The sequence below is a fragment of the Pezoporus occidentalis genome, unplaced genomic scaffold (genome assembly GCF_034315485.1).
Source record: "Pezoporus occidentalis ecotype Australia unplaced genomic scaffold, CSIRO_AGI_Poc_V1 ctg137, whole genome shotgun sequence".
NCBI lineage: Eukaryota > Metazoa > Chordata > Aves > Psittaciformes > Psittacidae > Pezoporus > Pezoporus occidentalis.
The window spans coordinates 1,510,715-1,536,396 of record NW_026913177.1 but is presented as its reverse complement, the minus strand read 5'-3'; the positions used below and the strand labels follow the sequence as shown (position 1 = coordinate 1,536,396).

General features: G+C 38.0%; 1 protein-coding gene across 6 annotated transcripts in view; it reads right to left on the bottom strand.

The window, feature by feature from the left end:
* The window catches only part of KCNQ1 (potassium voltage-gated channel subfamily Q member 1), a 396,763-nt gene that overhangs the window by 254,099 nt on the left and 116,982 nt on the right, over nucleotides 1–25,682 (bottom strand). For all 6 annotated transcript variants that reach the window (XM_062609397.1, XM_062609392.1, XM_062609394.1 and 3 more), the window contains exons 3-7: nucleotides 15,571–15,697; nucleotides 13,734–13,812; nucleotides 12,678–12,774; nucleotides 11,901–12,041; nucleotides 3,102–3,212 (exon numbers count right to left, since the gene is read on the bottom strand). In XM_062609397.1, the coding sequence (XP_062465381.1) occupies nucleotides 3,102–3,212; nucleotides 11,901–12,041; nucleotides 12,678–12,774; nucleotides 13,734–13,812; nucleotides 15,571–15,697 (555 nt within the window). The remainder of the gene's footprint in view (nucleotides 1–3,101; nucleotides 3,213–11,900; nucleotides 12,042–12,677; nucleotides 12,775–13,733; nucleotides 13,813–15,570; nucleotides 15,698–25,682) is intronic.

The following is a 25,682-nucleotide window of genomic DNA, read 5'->3' as shown; positions in this document are numbered from 1 at the left end:
AACTGATGTGCCTAACTTCATTTTTATGAAAAGTAAAGCTTTGCCATGGCACTGTTCAGGTCACAAGAAAGACCTTTTAACTGTAGTATGGTAAGCCATGCTGGGAGAAGAGGACAAAGAAGAGGGAAAGAAATACTACAAAATAATGGTCAGGACTTCAGTGAGTTCAACACAAGGCTATCTAATTCACCCTCAGGACAAGGGACATGGACTAATGGCACTGGATGGTGTACAACCCAAAATACCCTCCAAACACAGTACAAATATTAAGTCCAAAATTGAGTGTAGTGCAAGTCATTTATATAGTCATTTGCATAGCTATAGACATATTTAACAGAGGTTTAATAAAAGAGATAAAAATAAGATCTTCTATAAATCAGCTTACATGACTACACCTACCCAACAAAAGCATAATTCATTCTTTACTTATGGTAGTCAAGGTGTCAGAGCAGACAGGGATCATGGCTCAACCTTTAAGAAATGTACTACTCAAGTGCTTTGAAAGGAAGAGGAAAGGCCCTTCCTATTGTGTTTATTTAGTAAAGACCAAAGAGCTAATGTTTCTCTAAGATCACTTAGATCTTAGAAATGAAGGACCTTTGCTAAATTAAGAACCCATGCTCGTTGTGTTTGGCCACAACAATTACTTCAGCCAGCTCCTCATATTTAAAAAGGCAACAAGGCAGCGTGCAATAATTACCCCCTATCAACTATTTACTGCTAGAGCTTCAAACCCTAAATTTCTCTTTGGGCCTACTCACAAGAACAATTTAATTCAGTAATAATCACACATTGATAAAAGGGTGTTTGCTGTTGTTTCACTTCTATAAATGACTAGGGAAATCTCATAGGTAAACATAAAAGCAGCTCTGTGAAGGTGGGGCTGCTACACCTTATTTATAAAACATCTTTACTGGCACTCAAGTCTGAGGGGAAAAAAATAAAAATTAAACAAAACAAACTAAACCAACCAACCAAACAGAAGCAAACACAAATAAACCCCACAACTCTTTGGTCAAAATGGGATCTTCCAGCATTTTTCTTACAGATCATTTCATTTACCAGATCTCTCTTCTAAACAAGGAATAAATGTGATAGAGATTACAGTGAGGAGGGAGAAAGAATATGCTTTAAAGGCAAACTTATGTTGGAGAGTCTAAAAATTTACATTTAATTACACTCCTCTGCAAAAGGCTGTGTGCCTCTAAAGTAACTGACTAATTTTAAAAAGCCAACAAAGTTTAAAACGCTACCAGTTCATGTTGCAAAGAATTTTTGTGACCACACTGGTATAAAAATATTCTTCTCATCCATCCTGTATTTAACCCCACCACTTCCCTACCACAACTACACAAGCCTCTGAAAACACAATTGTTCATGACACTGAACTGAAACACTTGTTGAAAAATGAACATTTTAACAGCACAGTTCAGATTGTGCAAAAAAATTTAACAGCACAATTCAGGGGTATTGCTAAATTGGAGGGTGGAGTGGCAGGGGTGGAGAAACCAAAAACACAAAAACACCACAGAGAAACCCCACTCCCAAACCCTTAACTAGCCTTGGCACTGAACATTTCAGTTTTTAAACCACAGTCCAGGTTTCACCAATTTTGAATTTACCCTTGGTACTCAAATGCCTTGTTTCTTGTTAGAAACTACTTTGGAACTTGTTCTCAGTGCAAAGTGCTATTACACCTTTAAAATCTCAGCCCTAGGTCACTTTTGAAAATAGGACTTTGGCCGTGGACAGATGCTAATCTGGCAAAGAGCTCCATCAGTGTCCTTGGTTATTTATTGTTGTCTCTCTAACAGAGACACCTTTCCAGCAGCTTTGCTAGAAGAAGGATGTGGATGAGAACTCTGCAGTTCACCCTGAACTTAATCAGTTGAATAAGCTATGAGTGAATGCCTTAAAAAGCTAAAACACCACTAAGTCGCTGATTCCAGAAATAATTAGAATCATAGACTCATAGAATAGTTAGGGTTGGAAAGGACCTTGAGATCATCTAGTTCTAACACCCCTGACATGGGGAGGGAGACCTCACACTAAACCATCTCACCCAAGGCTTCGTCCAACCTGGCCTTGAACACTGCCAGGGATGGAGCATTCACAACCTTCCTGGGCAACCCATTCCAGTACCTCACCACTCTAACAGGAAAGAATTTCCTCCTTATATCCAATCTAAACTTCCCCTGTTTAAGTTTGAACCTGTTATCCCTTGTCCTATCACTACAGGCCCTAATGAAGAGACCCTCCCCAGCATCCTTATAGGCCCCCTTCAGGTACTGGAAGGCTGCTATGAGGTCTCCACGCAGCCTTCTCTTCTCCAGACTGAACAGCCCCAACTTTCTCAGCCTGTCTTCATATGGGAGGTGCTCCAGTCCCCTGATCATTCTCGTGGCCCTCCTCTGGACTTGTTCCAACAGTTCCATGTCCTTTTTATGTTGAGGACACCAGAACTGCACACAATACTCCAGGTGAGGTCTCACAAGAGCAGAGCAGAGGGGCAGGATCACCTCCTTTGACCTGCTGGTCATGCTCCTTTTGATGCAGCCCAGGATACAGTTGGCTTTCTGGGCTGCGAGCTCACGCTGCCTGCTCATGTTCATTTTCTCATCAACCAGCACCCCCAAGTCCTTCTGCGCAGGGCTGCTCTGAATCTCTTCTCTGCCCAACCTGTAGCTGTGCCTGGGATTGCTCCAACCCAGGTGTAGGACCTTGCACTTGGCATGGTTAAACTTCATGAGGTTGGCATCAGCCCACCTCACAAGAGTGTCGAGGTCCCTCTGGATGGCATTCCTTTCCCTCCAGCGTATCAACCGAGCCACACAGCTTGGTGTCATCAGCAAATTTGCTGAGGGCACACTCAGTCCCACTGTAGGGCCCACTTAATCCCAATTTCTTATTAGCATGAGAAATAATTTCCGCATCTTTCACTTCCGGGATGGGCAGAAAAAGTAATTTGAATTAAACATCCTTCTCAAGTATATACCAAATCTAGTGAGGCATACAATAAACACTGTATAACAATAACAAAATTTCCTCTGACAACTAATAAGTCAACACCAAATTGCCAGCAAAAGCACAAGATAACCTACCGCAGGTAGTGCAAAAAATGAAATTGCAAATACTGAAAAACAAGATGCAATGGTCTTTCCTATCCAAGTCTGAGGCACTTTATCTCCATAGCCAATAGTTGTAACAGTCACCTGTAAAGAGAAATACATAAAGCATTACAGCAAGTACTAATGTGGCAAGTTTGAGTTGTTAGTCTTTCTTCCTTTTTTATTTATTTTAAAGAAACATTAACTGCATTCCCAACTCTTCTAATGACAGGCTGTGTGACATTAATGAACGTAACTCTCCCCTTCAGGTTTACGATCCCACCTACAATAGATGGAAAAAGGTATAGGAAATTGAATTACAATAAAATACTTTTTTAAAATCTCCTAAAGTAAACCCTTTAAGTCTTCATGGCTGAGTCACCTTTACAGCATATGAAGTTACTAGGAAATGGGTTGCCTGCCTGTGTCATACACTTTCCTTAGGGGTACACTGCCAACAGTTCTTTTCTTTAAGGGCAGGAGATATTTGCTGAGAGCATTCCAGGGCTTTTGCACAGAAAAAACATATAAATACTCTAACCACAGACTGGGGTCAGACATGAAGTACTCCAGAGAATAATATTGGTATAAATAGCATAGCCGAAAAATTTCCATGCAGTAAAGATCCAGAAAACATAGTCTAACGAATCACTAATTCATGTAATACATAGAGAGTAAGAACAGACAATTTAATGCACACATGCAGGAAACATCTGTTGAGTTTGGGTTTCAAAACACTGAAGCAAAGATTACCACCACAGTGATGTAGCATAACAAGGCTTAATAAGTCATTATTTGCATGAGCTCAAGGAAAGAATGGATTTGTTTGAAGTAGAAGGATACATCTGGCATCTGCAAGCAATTTAAATTCACCTATGACACAAGCTATTTTCGAATTTGGAAATTAGAGAGATTTTATCTGTAACTTTGAACAGTCTAACCAGATCAGTGCATGTGAAACCACATGAAGTCCTCAAGCAGTTGAAGCACACCTCAATTGCTGGCAGTCCAGATTTTTTTCTGAAAGCATGGTCTTCAGGTGCCCAGGACACAGAGGATGTTAGTCCCAGATGGTAATAGACACGGGCTATCCCCACCTTGTCCTGCAGTTGCTCCTACTTCACCTGTCTGCTGTAATGCATACAACCCAGCAACTGCAGAAGTGCAGGCAATGCCCAGGGCAGCATCTCTAGGGGAGGAGAGAAGGGAGGGGCAGAGTTACAGAGGCAAGATGTATGTTAAGGGGATGAAGGGACAGAGAACCTGGGTTTGGGGGTGTAAAAGGTTATGACAAGTGCTTCAGTAAAAGTGTGGCAGTTGACCACTTTAATAACTGTCCAATCCTAGTACGACATGAGATAGCAAACAGAAAACATATGGATGTAATTTCTGACCTGAGCTGTAGCTCAGAAACACACAAAGTAAGCTATCCATAGTCAAACTGTCCACCTTCTAAACAACATCATTACGTGGCTGTTAAACACACAACAAAGCACTAACTGCTTGAGGTGGTAATGTGAAATGTTTATTGCAGCTGATATGCAAAATATTCAAGTATTAGCATTTAATTTTTTAGCACAAGTTTTTAAGATGTGGCTTATTTCCAAAACTGTTTCATATCATACAAAAGCATTTTAAGAATTAGTAAGGCAAGTTAAGTACCCAAGTACCTTTTTGCCTGCATTCCTGAAAGTGTTGTCGAAATACCATCCTAATTCAGGGCCTGATAAGGAACTGAAGGGATAACTACCTCCTACCTACATAAGAGGATCAATTTAAAAAAAATAAATATCCTACATTCAAATTAAAATTTCCTGTTAAAAAAATGCAGTATAAAACAGGAAATACAACTACAGGAAAAGTAATGGCCTCTGATATCTTCTTAAGAAAAATATTATGAGAGAAGATAGTGGTTTATGCCTCAGTTTTTGAAAATATTTACAAATGCTTGTCACTGACAAGCTTTATCAACTACTCTGTGTTAAAATCTTAACATCATATCAAAATATATACATTAAGTAGAAACATGAAAAGAAATAGGTGCATTTGAGCTGACTGAATTATAACAGAAGAAAAATTCATATGCAACTAAGAAGTACTTGTCTCCACTTTCCCATCACCCCCCTACCCATCATTTCTCAATTGGTCTATATGAAGCACCAGTGACACAAGAAAAGTATTCTCTGTTCTGTTTGTTTAGAATTTTCTTAATAAAATATTTTGCAAATCGGATTCCAAAACAAAGTGTGCATTTAAGTTAACATTTTTCTCTGCCCTCATAACTCTAATCCATCAACAAATGCACTGTATCCTAAAATTACGTTTTCTTTTTTCCCCAAGATGTATGCTGTTGAAACCTTACATGCCAAGTTTCTGCCCTAAATGAATTTTTACAGTCAGATGATTATAACCCCCTAAAGAGTACAATACTAATTTTACAGTTGTAAAATACGATCTTATAATGGAAATACTGACTCAACTTCTACTCTAGCATAGTAAATATGTTACCATAATGAAATTAAATTTATACAAGAGCTCACACATTAAATTTTCATTGAAAAGTCACATGTAGAACTAATTGTTTTAATTAGGAACAAAATCTTATTCATCCATTCACTATTTCAGAACTTTTATCTGATATACTTCACCACAGGCTTTGGTATTAAGACTAATCTTGTTCCTATTAAATATGCATCAGTAGTCTGAAGGAGGAAATATGAAGCAAAAATCTACACAGCAAAGAAGAAACAGTAATGTTTGTCACCACTGAATAAGAAGGAGCTTTGATTCAAGGCTAAAGCAAGACAGCAATCTAATCAGGTGAGTAACAATGATCTGTTAACAAAATCCTTGCTGTGCACCTTGAAAAATTTAGATAGTTAAATATGTACAAAATACAAGAATGCATGACTCAGAGGCATTAAAAAAGCAGGACTCAGGGAGCAAACACAAGCTAAAAAGCCAAGCATATAAGCCAAGCTTACAGAAAATACCTTAGCTACTTTGTTTTTAAATTTGCAGTGCTGCAATGTCAACATCAATTGCACTATGTATTGTTTTGCATATCAAATAACACTCAGAATTTTCTGACCCACTCACAATACCCATCCTGATTAAATCAAGTAATATAAGAATATCAGCAACATCAACCTATTCCTTGACTTCTTTATAACTGAGGTATAGTAAATTGCCAGATGGTTGGAATACTCTCCTGTAAACCTACATGTAATGAACACATTAGAAGCCTTACTGCTCGACATCTTACTCAGTAGCTGCATTTATGCAAGCTGAATACAAAGTGAATTTTTTCCAAGTTGCTGAAATCCATATAGCACAAGTGCAAACAGATTAGACACTCACGATTTTATTTTACTGTGAAGTATGCTCTGTATAAAGCCAAAAAAAAGAAAAAAAAACCCACAAAAATACCCTAGTGTGATCTTTTGCTATTCATTTCCAAAATTACAGTATTTTTCTTCCTTGTGCATATAAAGATGTTAGCAATAAGAACTGACTCACACGACAGAAATTTCACTTTCTGCTCCCCATCCCCTCTCTGTACATTGCAGCACTCTGAAAAGAATCAAGTTACATCCTTCAGATGAACAGCTTAAGAAACTGCATTATACAGGACACAAATGTTTTGAAACACTGAAATTAAAATCGTAATCCAAAGCTGAAGAAAGAACTTCCTGGTCACTACTATTACAAACATTTAAAGGGGATATTTGGATTCTTTTTCTACTTAAAAATTCAGTCACTTCATGCAGCTGTCATTGCAGGCTCAAACCACCATTCTCAATGCAACTGAGTACATAACTAAAGACACAACTACATCTGAAGGACACTGAAACACTTCTAATAACTTAGGATACAAAACGAAATGGAAGTACACATCCAACTGCAAAACCAACAAACAGAATATGTTTTCAGTGTCATGTCTCATAAATTACAGATCCTTTTAATGCTACTTAGCCATAACTCTTAAATCTTAGTTTAATACCCCTCAAGGTGTAATTTTCAGCCATCAGTTCTGACCAAATTACTGGCCACCCTAGATCATCTGAAAATGGACTGGCTTTCCCCTTACTGTTCCTGTTGGGACGTTCTGTCAGAACCTCATGCTTCTGATGGTACCAGACATTCTTGTAAGCTCCCGTCTTCATTTCAGAAAGATGTTTTTCCAGCCTTGTTTATCTGTTCCATCGTTTCATGGCTCAGTTTATGCCTCTCCCCTCTTCTGTTGTCTCACTCCTGCAGTACACACACCTTCAACACATCACACTCCAAAGGCTGCTGAATCCCTCTCAGGATGTTTCGACTCACAAATAAAAGCTGTTTTCACTTGCTCTTTTAAAATAGCTTATTCATTCCCTGAATCATTCTGGCAGTAGTAATCAAGAAGGACAAGGTACAGAACTTACACTAAAATAGGGAGAATTGTTCATTATTAGTGAAGGTATAGGCAGTGTTGGGGTTCATCTGAGCTTCCCTCCCCACCCTAAGCACCCCTACAAAAATAAAATGATAACTAAATTAGGAAAACGTAGTACAGTAAAAAGACTTAAAACCTCCCAGAAGGATGGTTATTTGATCATTTTCATTTCATCCTTATGATGATCGTTTTTACTTGGAGTGAACAGACAATTTTAGATCTGAACTCAGTAGCAAACATATACATGGACACAAGATGGAAGAACATCTACATCTGTGATTTGTGACTAGGAATTTAAAAGGGTATCTCTACATCCACCCCACAGATTTCCATTAAATGAGGACAAAATGTAGTTGGAACTGCTCATGGAGCTGAAGCTCAGAGATGAGAAGGCACTTGTGAGATGCAGAGATTGCATTCATAAATAATAACCCTCATATCTTCTGACTAACACTCAAAAAATTCATAAGATAAACAACCCTCCCCCAAAAATCCAAAACACATCCTCCCAAAAAATTAGAAAAATAAAAATTAAAAAGGATATGACAGCTCTATAGTTGGAATTCTTGACATGTGAACCACAGAAAGAATAAGTGTCACCTTCTGTCTAACACTGAAGTCAGTGTACATTCCTCAGCAGCTTTTTTATTTATAAGGGGGGAAAAAAAGGGTTCTGAATAACACGAGATTCCTTTCATGCAACATTTTTTCAATATTTATGTTCAACTATTTATAAATTAGATCAGAACTGTTCTAATTTAGCAAAAATTCTATGCACGTGTAGTTTCAGGTGTTATTTCCTGCAACTTTTCAGCAAAGCTTTCCCACAGTTTTGACTTTCTATTTACATGAAGCACATACTGATAAATAGGAACATGGCTTTCTGTATGCTTAGAAGCAAGCAGACTTATCGATGTTTTGTTGAATTCAGTCCTTGGTGAGAAATCATATATTGATGAAATAAATGAAAAAGAAACTCTTGGCTAAAGCTGGTACTTGCAGACAGTTGCTTGATGCAATTCAAAGAACAGGAACAGCATAATATCCATGCATGGCTATATTTAATCATTGCTTGTGGCAAACAGTCTTCATGATCAAAGAGACTGTTAGCACAATCCACATAACAGTTTTCTCGGAGGACGTTTTTTTCAGCTGCGAAGGTTAGAAATTGTGTATTATTCAGTGGATATCAAAACGACAGCTTCCCTCAGTCTGCCTGAGGCAATAACAGTGCCTGACAGTGGTCACATTTGGCAGATTTGGCAAGAACATGAAGTACACTATTTTTAATTTCTTAGCATCTGTTATTTATTTACTTATTATTGTGGGGTTTTTGTCCAGACTCTATCCTAAGTGTTTAAGACTGTTAGTCTGGACGTGAAGGTCAACATAAGCACACTAATTTTGAATACTGATATTGGGGAGCTGAAAGATGCATCAGTTACTTGTGTTTTACTTGCAAAAGTTCAACTAGTCTTTTGAAAGACATTCAGATATGCAGCCATTGGCAGAATTATTTATAGAACATGTGCTGCATTCAAACCCAGCAATAACAACAGACAAGTCTTTACTTTATGCCATAAGGTAACCTTGGGTTTCTTCAAGAAGCTCATAAACTGGAACAGTGAATAGGCTAGATCCCAGGGTTCTCAAGGAAATTCAAATAAAGCCCAGGAGGCCAATTTACATATGGAAATAAAAAAGCAATATAGATTTATAAATAACAACAACGAAGAACATGTAATTAAAAGTTATGCACCCTATGGGTATGCCTGCAGTCAGCAAAGCACAGTAATATAAAAGTACCCAATTCCAGATGCAGCTGAATTGTGGTAACAGAGAACTTTAATATGGTTTACTTTATGCTATGCTACATATCCTACTGTTGCTACCCAAGGAACTTGTTTAGCATTGCAGATCCACTGATAAAAAAAGTGCAATGTTGTAGAGTGAGAAAGGGGATGTAAAAACATTATTATGTACTTCTAGAAGCATTCTCTATGTAAGGTAAATGCACTTTCAGAGAAGTATGATCAGATACATTGCCATACAGGTCAATTATCAACGACAGTGTTTGAGACAGGACCTATGAAGTATCCTCTTCTTTGTGTCCAGTTCAAAACAGACTGAGACAAGTTTTCAGTGACCAGAATTTGTGGTATTTAAGCTATTCTGAAAATTCGGGCTAAAGCAAAGTCGAAACTTTTGAGACCTAACACTTTGAGGTTTTGGAGTTTGAGAAGCATCCTGATACACCTCCAAGCTATTGTCCTAATTTTACAGGGCTTTTTCTTAGCAGAAAACATGAAGAATATTATCAAAAGATGAGAAATGGATGGACCTGAATCCAGTTCAGTTTTGTTTGCTAAGTATAGCATCTATGTTTAGAGCAGAACAAGAGCATCAAATTCTACTTCTAATATCAGAGAAATTACATGACCGTGTTCATCTGTGTTCATTGAATGCAGTCTCACACTTCAAGTGGCCTGCTGCAACATAATAGAAGTTATAATGGAGAAAGAATATTACCACAAATAAATTTATTGATTAAATAAGCTCACTGTAATCAGACAAAATAACTGGCATGCCTATTAAGTGACTAATAATTCCCTGAAAGGACAATATTTCAATATCCTGACAGATCATACTGCTTCTATGGAAGGCTTTACTGTATTTTCAGTAAGCCAATTTGTCACATACTTGATTTTTAATGCCAACACCAATGACAGCATGTGTTTTTAAATGCAGCTATATCTGCCACTGTTAGTTACTGTGTCATCTGACCACTGTATTGGAAAATAAAAATGCTGTGATGACATTAAAGCATTGAAAAAACTACTTGCCAGAAAGCCACTTCCTTGTCCTACATAGTAAGTTTTCTGATCCTAAAAGAGGCTGTATTTAACTGTGGCAGTCAGCAAGAGGAAACAATTCTGAGCAAATCTTAGTAGTAACCTAAACAAAACCCACTGTATTAAAAAATGGCTACATATGTATCTTAGCACCAGGAGACCTGCAATAGACTTGCTTATCAATAGATCTTTCCTTCCTGAAACAGCAAGTGGTACTGTTTGTAGGCAGAAGACTATAAAAGCACATGCACATGAAGAGGTTTATTTAAAAAAAATCTTTAAAAAAATGTTTTATTAGTGAAAGAGGTGTTAGGCCTGTCTTTCTTGCACATATACTTACTAGTAGTCTCATTCTTAACAAAAAAAGGAACAGTGCCTTTTGATTTAAACCATCAACGAGAAGACGACAGAAGATCAGCACATTTTGAAAATGTAAGCATGGAATCATTAGTTGATGTCCATGCATCCTTAAGACCTGCAGCACTCAATGATGACAGTTTGTTTTATTAAGCTACCTACAGCTAAAGCGCATAAAACCAGGCCACTGCTTGAATGGCAATAATATAAAAAAACAGCTTCCAAAAAGTATCTTTTTTTGAATTGTAATAGGAAAAGGAAAGGGAAAACAATTGCAGTGCAGAGCAGCCAACCTAATATTTGCATATCATGAGAAAAGAAAGAGGGAATTGTTACTAGCAAAAGCAACAAAATTAAAATATTTACTCAAATATAGTCCCAGAATACAGCAGCCAAACTAGTAAGTACCTATAGTAAACAAAAAGAGAAGACAACTGTCACTAGCAACAGCAAGAAAGTTGAAATTTATCAGCAGAATTAAAGATACATTCACAACAAACCATGGCAGCATCCTAAAGAAACCCGAGAAATCTCTGAGCAAGATTATACATTGACATAGCACAGACAAATGCCATATAAGGATACTTAGTGGATTCCAAAGCAATATGATCACTTTAAAACAGTCCTGTCCCTGGATTCCTCAAGTATCTCAGATGCTCCTTGTTCTGGACTTAGTCTGTTCTGAATAAATAGGGAATCACTGTCCCAGACCAAACTGCAAACCATAGATATTGGGTAAAAAAAAAAAAAAAAGAAAAAAAGAAACCTCCTCCCCAGAAAAACAAACACACACTCAAAATTACCCCAAAACACTAGCCCTGATTCAGCAAGACTTATCGCCTTAGAAGGCTGAACCCTACAGTGAGAAAGGAAGAAATAATCACTATAACAGAAGGGAAGACTATAAAGAAATAAGACTACATGTTTCTACACCTTGTATACAAAAGTTGATCACTTTCGATTACATAAGACTGTAACTACCAAATAAAACCACTGATCATCAGTAGAATTTTCTTATTTTCACAAATTACAAAACCAGAAAGTGTACTGAAGTGCAGAAGAGGCCATTTCAAGTGCTGCTTCCTTGAACTTTACTTCCCATTTGAAGGTGTCAGCTGTGTTTACAACATTCGAAATTGTTATACTTACTACTCCCCACCACAGCGCATCTGCATAGCTGCCAAACTCTGTTTCTCCAGAATCATTTACAGCATCTTTTTCAGCCAGGTATACAAAATAAGAGGAAAAAATCAGGCCCAGAAATCCAATGTAGAGTGTAGTTATCAGTTCCTGAAAAGAAAATCAAAATAACAGCACTATGGCAGAGGGGTTGGAACTTGATGATCTTAAGGTCCTTTCCAACCCTAACTATTCTACCATTTTATAATATTATTGAGACACTTATATTACCTATCAGTGATGGTTTTTAAAAGATAATGGAACAGAAGAATGTCATTTCAGCACTTAATAAACATTGACAGCAATTGTTGGCTGCACCAATTAACAAAAATCCACTGAGCTCACACAGTCAAAACAATCTTCCCACCTGCAAGCATGATTCATTACCCTTTTGTTCAACAAAAAGTAGTTGGGTAATTTTTTCAGGCAGTGCCACATTGAAAACAACTCTGGAATAGGATAGGTATTTTTAGAAATACTCAGACTACCTTTCAGAAGTCTCATTTCCTGTGGTTATGCTCAACTACAAGTCAAAAGTTTGCCAAAGTGGAGGTAAATATTTTTAATCTTTTAGGAACTTTCTGTCCCTTGAACAAGGCAGAACCATCACACTTGGTTAAAATAAATGACTGCCTGCCTCCACAATAAATATATTTGACGTCATCAGCATGTCTGCATACATGTTGCTCTTAATGTAACGACTTCTGCATTAATTATTACAGCATTCCTCAGAGTGCCCCAACTTACTTGTCTGTGTATGAACACTACTGATCCCAGCAGTCTCCATGTACCACCCTGACGGTCAACATGTAGCATTCGCAATATCTGCAGAAAGCGGATGCCCCTGGAACACAATTCTTAAATGAATGAAGAGACCAAAGAGACAAGAGAAGAAATGGAGGCAGAGACAGGAAGTCTGTCTCTTCCAAAGAACTGTTTAGAGAGAGACATAGTACTTTATTTTAGACTTATCAGCTTGTCTCTTTTCACTCCATTCACCCATCTTTCCTCTTGTTTGTTACAAAGACAGCATGGGGAGATTGTATGAGAGGGACAGACCTTTGTACACATGGCTGGTAAGGATAATTCAAGGATTCAAGAACTTTGGACACAAACTGTGAATGCTTCTAGAAATCATTCAGCTCGTATTTCACCTCTTTGCCAGGATGGGTAACAACATACAGAAACAGCTAACTAAAGAGCTGATTTCTTCACCTCTGACGAATTTCATAGGCACTTTGAACAGTCAAATAATATTTTAAAATCCTCTTCTTATGAGAGTCACTGCAATCCTAAAGCACCACTGCAGCTAGTGTGCAGAACACAGTACACTGCCATGTACTGTAATGACATTCAAGAAAACCAAGTGGTGTGACTTTTCTGAGCATAAGGCAAATTCAGTCCATCAGAAAGTCACAAGCACCAGCCATTTTATGAAGAAACAGCTTGAAGACAGAGACATGAAGCACAAAAGAGTTGTTATAAAACTTAGCTAAGAAACTAAAATAGGATTTGGGTAGCGCCCACTTTGCTGGGGAAATGGAGCAGGGGTTCTTTCCCCACCTGACATAAATGCATTATGACCAGACAACATGTGAAAAATTGTATTTCCTTTACACTTAATGGGATCACTGTTTTCACACCTTTACATGATTGGTGATCCGTTACCTGACTGAGCAGTGACTCATTTTCTCCCACAAGAATTAGAACAAAAGGTTAAAAAAAAAAAAAAAAAAAAGAGAGAGAGAAAAAAAAAACAAACCACCTTACTCAGCACTATTCTCATTTATTGCATATAATTACCTGATAGCCGAGGTTGCAAAGACTTGACCTTTAGAGCCCACACAAAGAACTATCATGGAAGCAATAACTACAATTAAATCTGGAAAATAAAAGTCAGTTAAGAAAATGAGTTAGCAGCATCTTGCAATACTTCTGCAAGACTAGAACCAATGTCAATATTACTGTAACAATTTGAACAGTCACCCCAAATTAAGATTTTATATATCTCAAAAGATCTCTGCTGTAACATATAAAGAAAATGTAACTATGTGATATGCTAGAAAGGTTATACTGAGATTGTCCAAGATGGCCACAATCTGGATGAATGACAACTGTGATATAGGATACTGTAAAGCAGCCTCAGCAGCCTGTAATCCTTGCTAGCTATAACCCATGAGAAATTTCAGCAGCTTCTACCTATTATCTCTTCTGTGTATCTTATTTTCTCTGCTGGTTTAGACAGTGTTTTATTCATTGACAGAGGTTTTGGGATTTATTTCATATATAAGAAAACTGCCCTACAATTATTTCATCTCTCCTAAAAGTCTAAAAGGGAGAGAAAAATGAGAATTAGCATATAAGTCTAATTTAGTTTAAGTCAGTCATTACCCTAGGACTGTACTCTCTCTGTGCCTCAGGCTTAGTTAATTTGGAAAGGAACTCTTTATTTTGAAGAAAGAAATACTCCTTGAAACATATCTGGGAAAGCGGAACTTTGTTTTGCTTTCCAAGCTGAAATAAACTGGATGATGTTTCAGAACCCCTACTGTTCTAGGTCTCAAGAGAAATGGATTGCGGAAAGAGTGTAGAGATGCAGTCAAAACCACTTTATAGTTACAGTCACACCTGAGATACAGTTTTTGCTTATATACATGTATATATATATATATGCACAGAGAAGCTAAACTGAACTATTTTATAATTGTAAAAATACCGAGGTACAAACCTTTGTATTCTATATTCAGCAAAATTGTAAGTAATTTATGAAAAAGTATTTCCTCTGCTCAACAACAAATAATGTTTCTGAGTAGTGGAAAAAAATATGTCACAGAACAAGAATTACTATGCTTCTGTAACAATACTCCTCTGGTTTGTTTAATCTATTTATATTTTAAGTGCTTCAGGGCAAGGATCTTATATAGTTCTCTCAATATTGGCTAACAAAATACAGACTGATTGTGGATTATTACGTATCTTTCAGTGAAATTGTTAAACACATGATGAGCATTCTAAAAAAAAAAAAATGTTTTGTGACATATATGGAATATATGGATGTAATTTCTAAGAACGTGGAAGTTGCATTAAGAGGTGAACTGCAGTGAGTATCAAGGGAAGTCAGGTGCCCAGTTCCAAATGCATCACTGAAAACCGTATTTTAATCCAAAAACCACACAAAGTAATTACAGTGCATCTACCATGCTCCATCATGCAGGACGTAGCTCAGAGTGCAAAATGAACTCACAATAAACTATTTAAATGGCTGCTGGGGGGGGACAACAGAAAAAAAAATAAAAGCTGTTCAGTATATTTAAAATTATGCAGTTGTAGCTATTGTACAGTGCCTGGGATCCTGAGGTCACAGGGGACAGGACTATGGCCAACTTATTTCTGGCACAACTTCAGATCACTTGTGAAAAAAAACCACTCTGCTCTTCCAGAAAAACAAACCAAGCAACATTTGTTCTCAAATGACAGTGCCACAGATTCCTGAAAGGAAATTCGGATCTACACTAACACTAATGACAAGAGCTCTTACTCTAACTTGGCTTCAACTACTGTAGGAATTCCACTCCTCGAAACTTTCAAGAACAAGTTTTACTCATTGTTTACATCAACTTTGCAAGCTGTGCATACTCACCAATGATTGAAATAGGCTTCCTAGCAAAACGAAGCCTTCCCCATATTCCAACATATTTACTGCGGCATCCTGCTGACCATAACCGAACCACATATTCTGTTCCGAAGAATACTACTAATACAATTTCCTAAAAGAAACAGAGAGAGAACTAGATTAATTCTCTACTTTACAACTTTCATCTTTTTTCAGAGTGTACTAAGAAACACTAAAATAAAATTTGCAAGGTGACAAAAATGTCAAATATATTGAAATGGTCTAAAGTAACACAGAAAAACCTGCAAGAGTAAAGAAAGAAAAGACTAAAAGCAAGTTTCAATATTTCATTACATGCTATTTGGCTTGTCTACACATATTAAAACTGAAAAGCATTCTCTGCAATTCACTTGGTCTAATTCAAACAAAAGGTTCCCTGACTGAGCCAAAGAAAACAAGTAGAATCTATATGCAAAAAATGAATATTTTTAGTCACATATTTCACTTTGGAAGAGGTGTGCTTCATATTCCATTCACTGTATCAGCTTAACCTCCCACTTATACTTTTTCAGTCTTCCTTTTATCTCACATGGATTGAAGGCAGATTTCTAGTACCCATTACCAATATGTCAGCCTTCAGGTGCACTGAAAACATAGCATGCCTTTCCCATCCTCCTGTCAACAAATAGAGACTTCAGCAGAAACAGAGGTCTAGTCCTGACACACTGCTGGTATCAAGCTATGTGTTAGCCACAGACTCATGCTAAGGTATGACTTTGGAAATGCCTGCAAAGTGATAGGTGATAGACATCTGGCGTTCTTGTTGATTAGACAGGGGAACAATTATGACATATTTGGAACTTACTAAAGTGCAGATAAACCTTGCTTTTCTACAGACTGGTTGTGCACAGCATACACAGCATGGTTTCCTTGAGTATCAGGGAGCTGCAATAAGTCTTTACTGGACAACTTGATTAATAACTGGTCACATTCTCTATCAGAGCCTACAGCAGAATCTACTAATTGGAACAGGAACAGTGGCTTGTAATTGAAAGCACATGACACATGGCATATGGAAAGTGTAAAGCAGAAAAAACAATCATAAAATATCACACTTATATAGGATAATGCAGATTATAAAACCAAGACACTTATTTCATGAAGTCATTTAATATAAAGAGCAACTGCAGAGAAGGTGACATGGTGATGAACTTTTTATCCAGCCTTCTGACATTGCCACGTGGTTCACCACTGTTTTTCATAGCAGACTGGCAAATGGGAATCAAGATGGCACCTATGATTGTTTTCTAAATTAACTAAAATAACCAGGATACAATCCTAGTCTAGTCAAGATGAATGGGAGTCATATTAGTATTAGCTTCAAAAATCCATGGGACATTGCCCTGAATACTGAGTAAAATCATAGGTCTGTGTACAACAAAAAGAGGGGGGAAAATGTTATGCATTGGTCTAATTCATTATTACCTTTTTGTGGCTCTAAAAAGCTACTCTTCTGATGGCATAACAAACTGTTAATCTCAGGGCACTACAGTGTTGAAGTCCAGCTCTGTGACACTTCCAGAAAAGCTAGGTGAACATTAGCCAGGACTCTTTCCTTTAGTTTTGGCAATCTCATAGTCTGTGTGAGATGTCTGATGCAGCAGAAAATTCATCACAATTGCTTATAGTCACTTGTATTGCAGACAGATTTTCAAGATATAATGAAACTGTCCAGATTGTTGGTTGGACCTTTCAACACATCCAAGAATCTCTGCTACAGTTTCATTTTTAAATGATCCACCAGAACATTTTTTTTAATGGGACTATTATTAAATATTTTTAATAAAATAAAGTCATAATGAACTTCATAAATCTAAAGAAACAGCATCTGCAGCAGACATTTTAAGGAAAGCCTGTGTCTTATGACAGAAACTTCAAAAACAATGAAACTCTTCCTTTGTCCAATTTCACCTAATGTCATTTATAAACCTATAGTGAATGGCAAAATTATAAGCTCAGCTTTACATGAGGTGTTGTTGATTTGTCACAGCAACATAAAGCTTGAGAGGCTGCATTTTTGGATCAGGTGATTACATTCGTTTCACAGACACGGTCAATAAACTCTTAACATCCACGTAGTCTTCTGTATGCAGAAGGCTAGCATGTCTCCTTTTATCACTACCATAGAGGAAACTCCCATAACAAGAGACAATAGCAACCATACAGGGAGTAAAAACTGTCCTTCACCCAAAATAACTAATTTGAGGAAGGGATGTATGGCCTCACATAGTCTGTGATAGCACAGATAATGCTGTTCAGATATCCCCAAAAGCAATTACCAAAAGTAAAAGAACAACAAGAAAAATTTCTTGGTAGGCAAATTAAAACCCAGAGGAAAGTTCATGTTTTAGCACAGTGAAACTACGAGCAGCACTCGGACCATGCACTGTAGCCTTGTCAGGATCACAGCTTCAGTTTTATGGCAAGAAGGTAGAAAGTGAAAGCCTGGATTGTGCTTTAAAGAAGGACGTATTCTCCGCATAGGAAATTTGCATTGAAGTTGTGCGCGTACGTTTTTTAAAGGCCCTCTATGGTTCATTGGATAACAGGCACACTGGCAAGTATGCAAATGGGGGCTGTCCCAAAGACAATGAGACAGACACGCAGTCAATGGTTACTGTCATCCAGCTCCTTGCATGACATGCAGACAAGCTTAGAGAACATTGATTGTCCTATAGACCCTGGTGACTGGAGAGAACAACCAGTCGGCTTACACCAAGACACATTTTTCACTCCTGACGTTTTGATAAAGGCTTATTGACCTAAATGAGACCCAAGGTATTCAGCGAACATCAGGGGTGAAAGTGCACAAGCTGTTCTTCATGGTCATACACAAAACGTCCAGGTATCCATTAGCAACTGGCAAATTCCCCTCCCCTGCCCATGGCTGTGTGACAGACAAAAGCGTTTTTAATATCTTGTGTTGCATAAATCTAATAAGTAATCTCCTGGGGGTGGGAGAGGATGATGAATTTCTAAGTAATAAGTAATTACACACTTATATTAGTGGCCAGACACCTGCAGACAAGAAAAAACACAGAAAACTATGCTTTCCTGAGCTACTAAAATATTGCCTATATTTTCCTGATTAAAAGCTTAACACGAAACTTTACACTAACTAGAAGCTTGCTGACCTGATGGCCATAGTTCATTTATGCTAATCAGGGCTAATTCCAGGTTACTCTAATAAGAGTTACCCTGGCAGACAGCAGCAATGCCTCACACCTGAGAACTTCAGCAAATCTGAGATGCACCACAGATTAATTCAGTGCACTGAAAGCACTTCCATACTTTCACCTCATTGCTCGTTTAACACATATCTAAGTGCACTGTATAAAAGTTTGTGCTTCTCACAACGAATGAGCTAGCCTGAAACATGGCTTTGAGAAGCTGATACAGGAAAATAGAAGGATAAAAGGCTGAGCAGACAGACAGGATGTGAAGAATGAGTGAAATAAGAAACAAAGGAACATTTAGCACTGTGGAAAAAATACAGAGAAAAATAACTGCCTGCAAAACACTAGTGGGGGTGGAGATTAAAGTGCAGTAGAGGAGTTTTCTTGGTTAAAATTACAGACACAAAAGAACTGCACTGTGCAAGGTACCATTAAATCCTAATCAATTTAATAGTGATCTCCTTTCTACAAGGAGAAAACAAAACTACAACACCAAGACAAAAAGCATACACTTGCATGGTAAAGAGATCCCTGTAAGATGTGACAGTTGAGTACCTTCCTGCTTAAGAGCTTTCTTGCTTAAGAGAATTTTTTTCCTTTAAATTATTGTTTTGTACATGGTACCCTCACTTCTACCATTCCTCCTGCTCAGCCCAGGCATACGCTTAATGCCATCTTCATGCTTTCTCAGCCACACAATCCAACACAGCCAAGTATCAGATTAACTCTGGATGAAAAGGTAGAGATGAACATGAGATACACGTGTGGATTGCTTTTCTTGAAGAATCCCATGTCAGTAAGTCTCCAGCTGCAAACAATTTCTAACATGTAAACTCAAAACATTTTCAATTAAAAGGCACATGTAACTCTAGTGTAACAAGTCTTGAGTATTTCTACTGTGGTACAGTGCTTGGTAAAGTACAACAGGTCTCTGGGTAGCCATTTAGCACATGACAGAGAATGAAATATTTCTCATAAAAACCAGTAAAGGAGCTTAAGTGCTCACTGATGCATTGGTGCAAGAGTGTGACCAGCATTAGGGATCCATTTCAGAAGTCTCAGAAGAAGAAAACAAGAGATTTTTCAGTGCATCTCACTACTCACTTAAAATTCTGACATGGAAACAGAAGTTCCTTTGAGTTGATCCGGTACTATGTGATTGGCTTTGGGAATTGCTTCAAGTATAATAAAACAGCCACCAAAACATAAAAATTATCCTCAGCCTGAGATAGATATGTCATAACTTAATCACTTGGCTAAAGCACAGCTGTCATCACCTGACGAAGGAACTTAAGCAGGATCCAGAAAACCACAGTCCCCTGAGAAGTATATCCATGCTATCTGTCATTACAGCCCACATCTCCACAGTTCCCATGGATTAATCACGGTTTCATAATAAGCCCACACATGGAAGACACAGAGAAGGCCTCAAAAAACTGCTGTGATGAAAAGCCCATGTATTAGGTTTGACTTACACAGAAGAACTGGACCTGCTATGGGTAAGGACACTTTATCACCTTGACAAACTTCCAGATGCCACTAGGCAAAAGAACAAGAAAGCCTCTTCCACCAGAGGGCAATAGGGAAAAGTTACTTATGAAAAGGACTGCGCCTGAAGTGGAGGAGGAACCAGACTCATCAGCTGTGTGACTGGAGAGTCAGATCTATGAAAACAAATGCATACAATTACATTAGCAAAGCAACTATCTGGTTTATTTTGCTACTTAAATGCATTTTGAAAAGCCCTTCCTTTACTACTCCACCCCCACTGGATTGTAAGAGCTGCAATCCAACATTGGGAGGCATCCAACATCCACACTGTGAGATAAAGTGCAGTAGCAACTCCAAAACAAAGGACAGAGTCCCTAAACTTAGCTGAAGGAGATGTTTTTAAGCAAATAGATTAATAGCTTAGATTAAAACCCTGATATAGAATGGATCATGACACCATAAAACCAACTATGTAACAGATAAAGAAATTGTCTCTGGAGGCTGAGAAAGCTTCTGCATAGAGAACATACTGCCTGAGGCTCTGCCTGTAGATCTCAAAGCTGTAACTGCTCATGGAGCGCCACAGAAGTTCATGCAATCATTTGATGTGGGAGGACTATGAGGTCATCTGAAACCTGTTATGAACAAGAATGCCTTTACTCTGAATATAGACTTTTTCAACGAGCTCCATAAACACAACATGTTTTAGGAGCAAGGAGGCAATGCGTATCACCATATTATATCAACTGGCTACTGACAACAATAACAAAAAAAAAATCAAAGATAATATACAGCTTATTTTATCTGCCATAGAGGTGGCTACCCTAAAAGGAAAAGGAGGTAACAAGCACAAGAAAACAAGAGACATTGATGAGGGGGATGACTTCCAAGCCTCAGAAGTACATACTTCCTGTACTGTAAGAATTTCCTCCCACCCTAATTTCCACTGAGAATACGACTCCTACCCATCTCTGCCATAAGATATGTAAGCTCTAACACATTATCCCCATCGGAGGTTTCAACATTATTCCCACAATTCTTTCAAATTTGGCTTCTTAGCTTCAAGGACGATAAAGTTCCCATTAACTCCTTTAAACAAGAAAATAAGCTCTCCATAGCTTATATAGTGATTGCATTCCAAGCAGCATTACCTCATCTATAAGATGCCTGTGGCACTACTTGCACTGATACCTATTTGTAAGCCAAGGCAAAAGAAAAGATCTGCTACAAAGCTTGTGTGCCAACAGTAAGGTGGACCAGTAACCTCCTTGCAATCTCAGGCATCAGTAATGGAGGCAGGACACTGCCAAGTTTTGTTCAGAAGTTGTGACAAGGACTCTGAAGGAGCCAAGAGAGGGGACAATAGATCTGCTGATGCTAATGCAAAATGAAGAATGGGGCACTTGCCGTCAGCCAAGGGCTGTAGAGCTGCATTGGGCAACAGAGAAACATGCTCAGCATCTTCACAAGCAGGACGCAGCATACCCTCTACAGCTACCAAAAGATTAAAAAAAGCAGGAATGTGTCTCTTATGTAGACCAATAAGTTACATATACACTCAGATGAAGGCAGCACGCAAAAAACAAACACTGCAGGCTACAGGTTAGTTCAGAGAGCGCTAGAGTCCACTTCACAGCACACTGCTCACCTGACACATCAGGGCTTTCAAAATGCTTCAGACAGCACTTGCATATAGCCCAAGCAGGGTATGCAAATTAACAGCAGCAAATGCAACTGTTTCTTCTAATCTCACTCACGTTGTATAGAGAGGCCCCTCTTTGTTCTGTTGAAAAAGGCAGGATTTTTTCCTGAAAGCTGTACTGTGTTTTCTAAGAGACACAGAACAGCAAAATCAGATGGCCCAGGCAAACAGACAAATACCAAGCTCAATGAAGTAAAAATCCCAATTTGATGAAGTACTGATCAAAAATAAAAAGATACATGGTTTTTCATATATATATTAAGATTTATTGAACATCAGCAAGTGCCAAAAGCGCTATTTAGGACTGGGGATTTTTCTCCCCTTACTTTATCTCCATACTCCCAAAGATTTTGTAAATTGCATCTTCAAGTGAAAACCAATAATACTATGTTTAAAAAAATGTTTAGAGCCAAAACACTTGGTATTCCTTCCTTTCAAAAAACCTAGCATCACTTGCTAAAATTCTTTATCTAGCATATTTGGCACCAAATGATTTAACAGACAACAGAAAACAAAAACACAGAATCAGTATCACATTTCTATCTTCAGAGGTCCATAAGTAATCCCAAGAAGTTACTGAAGACCATTACAGAACCCTTATTTAATGTCTTTAATTAAGATGAAATAATATTTACGTGAGTGTGCATGCTCTGAGGAAAAAACGCATGCTTACTATGAGACAAGAGTTAGAAGAGTTGATTGTGCTGAACCTTTTCTATTTTCCCTTTATCAGTGCTGAGAGCACAGAACAATAAGACTGTGACCAATAAAGAATACTGCAGGCCTGTAATTTTAGGTTGAGTTTTTCCAAAGCCTCCATGCAACTAAATCCGATTGAATTTCAATAGGAGTCGGGCACCTAACTCCCTTAGGTGCATTTAAAAAGCCTTTCACTGATTTCCTTAGCTCTCTTCTCGCTTTGGCTTCAGCCAAATCCAAACACAGACACTTGAATTTTTTCCACCAACTACAAAAGGCCGCAGATGTCAGTGGTATAACTGCACGTGAAGGCATGGTCTCAGAGCACAGCTGCGTTAGAACAACTTTCCACACCATCACCCTGCACAAGTCTCGTCATAATGCTTCATCTTTAGCATTTGAACTTAGTTGCTGATGATATCCACCACGAATTTACAGAAGTAAATTAAGCTGGGCTTACACATTTGGTTTACGATATTTGTTTTAGTGTGGAGTTCTCCCCCACTACAAAGTATGCTCAAGAATTAGACTTCAAACTTCAAACCCAACGTATATATATGGTGTATGGCAAGAGTCATATGGAAGTGCCAACATGCTCACACTGGTGCAAAAATGATTAAAAGACCCCACTCCTTTCTGTTTATTTCATGAACCTCTTACTCAGGCCTTCATCAAAGTCTCTAAAAGGAATTCATACAGGACCATCTCCTTCAAAGTGAAAAATGCTCTGGCTTCTGCCCAGTGCAGCATATGCTTAATTTTATAACTCACTGAGTTCAAAAGAACTATTCACCTACTTCAGATTAAGCGCACATACACACAGTTCACAGAGATGCATACCCATTGACTAGTAAATACAGTATGCTAATAAGGGTAGAAAGGAACTGCTACAGAATATTAAAAAAAAAAAACAATCTAAGCCAAGTGCTCTACATTTTTATGTTACAGACAACTTTTCATATTAACACTATTTACACAGTGGCTACTTTACTTGATATGATTATTTTTGTCCTATCAAGTATGTCGTTGTATGCTATTCTTAGTTATTTTTAGAAAAGCTACCTCATATCCACCATGTCCTACACTGAGCAGTTCATAACTCTTTACTTTGCTCCACAGCTAACAGTGAATTTACTGGGGGACCTCATGAAGACACTTCATGCCTGTTTTTCTCCAGGTACAAATGACAGGGCAGTAAGAGCTGTTGTGTCTTCCAGCAAGCCATATTTCTCTTATAGCCTTAGACTATCACAGCTACAACACTATCCTTTCTGAGAGAAAAGGACAACATCTCTTATCTGAAAGCAGAGCCACAAAAGAAGAGAATCCAGCCATTATCAGCCCAGCTTAAGATGCACTAGCTTCACTTTATGTACTTAAAAGGGGGCGTAATGGTAATGGTTACCTGTTATAGAATATGGTAACATCAACACTTGAAATCCAGTGGTATCAGACATACTAATGCACAGTTTTTGTTTGTTTGATGCCATACTGTGATAGCAGCCAGGCAGCAGCAATACATTTTAAAACAGAAAGTAGAGAGATTACTGATGAAAAAAACTATTTGTGTTCCACTACTTTTAAGAAGTGGAAAATAATTTTAAGCTTTCTATGAATATTCATTTTTCCTCCTTACTCATCTCTCCATTCTATTAGAAAAGGGAAGAAGAGGAAAAACACTGGTACAGATGGGAAGTGAGAACTAGTTTTCAATTATCTTTTACATTAAATCAATGTTTGCTCTTGAAAAAATTGTAGTTTTCAACAGAGTCATATTTTAGAGAAACCAGGTTTCATTTCATATTTACATTTCAGTGATTTTTTTCTTAAATGTATGGAGGTTTTAAAGACAAGATGTACTTCTGCAGAATCATCTGTATATTTAAGGCATGAAAGGGAACACTTTTTCATTATGAAATAACACATTTCAGAGCAACGTTTTTCTGTCTAGAAACTTGCAAAACAAAAACTGTAAGAAAATGAGCTTTAATGACATTAATTTTACTTTTTTATTGCTGCTCTCCCCCCTCTTAAGTCACCAATTGACCAAGAATATCTACATTTCCTCTCTGCAGTAAACCTGACCTCCAAAGTTCTGTTAGTTCTTTGAGTGTGTCATTCCTCCTAAATTGACAGTACTGTACGTGCACCATCTCACCCTTACCCACAGTCCAGACATTCTCACCTATCACAGTTTCTCAATTCAAAGGCACTGTCTAAAGCCCAAAGATAAAACACACCTGCAAGCTGTACAATGCCCCTCTTCATTCCATGAGTAAGCAGGAGTCGGGGAGGCTTAGAAGACAGGAGCTCAGAGCTGGACTTGCTATTCAGCTACAGGTTTCTCATGCAGCTTTGAGCAAAAAAATGTGCAGTCTTTAACTCTGTTCCAAATCAGAGAAACCCACTCTTCTCACCATCCTCTCCCACACACATGCTCCAAAATGAGATTGTAGCACTGTGGATGGAAGTACACCTGGATATGCAGAGTAACATCATGAAGCCCTCCCATCTAAACCCCACGAGCTACTATAAGCTATTTCAACAACTTGCTCCTGCAAAAGCTGGTACAGAGTACATCAAATAGGAACTCTTTTAGATTAAGTTCTAACTTCGTACTCCTCCTGTGTAGACAAGACATCCCCTCCCAGCCCTGCTCTCCCCCTGAGAAGGGAGGTACAAAATGGTACTGAGTGCTACACAGCCTTGCTTCAGGATTTCAGCTCTACCCTTCCACCTCCTCTACATGGTTTTCAGCTTTATGGAATCCTCTCTGGGATGCAATATATGTTCCACAAGTAAGACATTTCCAGATGAGTGACAGGTCACCAAAAGGAGGACATTACCCCTCTCTACATATACTCATGACATCCTCTTTTTCTAGACGCAGTGTTTTCAAGATTTATCCTCCAAAAACAAGATTTCTGGCCTGAGCAATGACCATGCTCTTCAAAAACAGTTTAACAAGAACTAAATTTTAAATGGACTAAACACTGGTTTCAACCACCCAC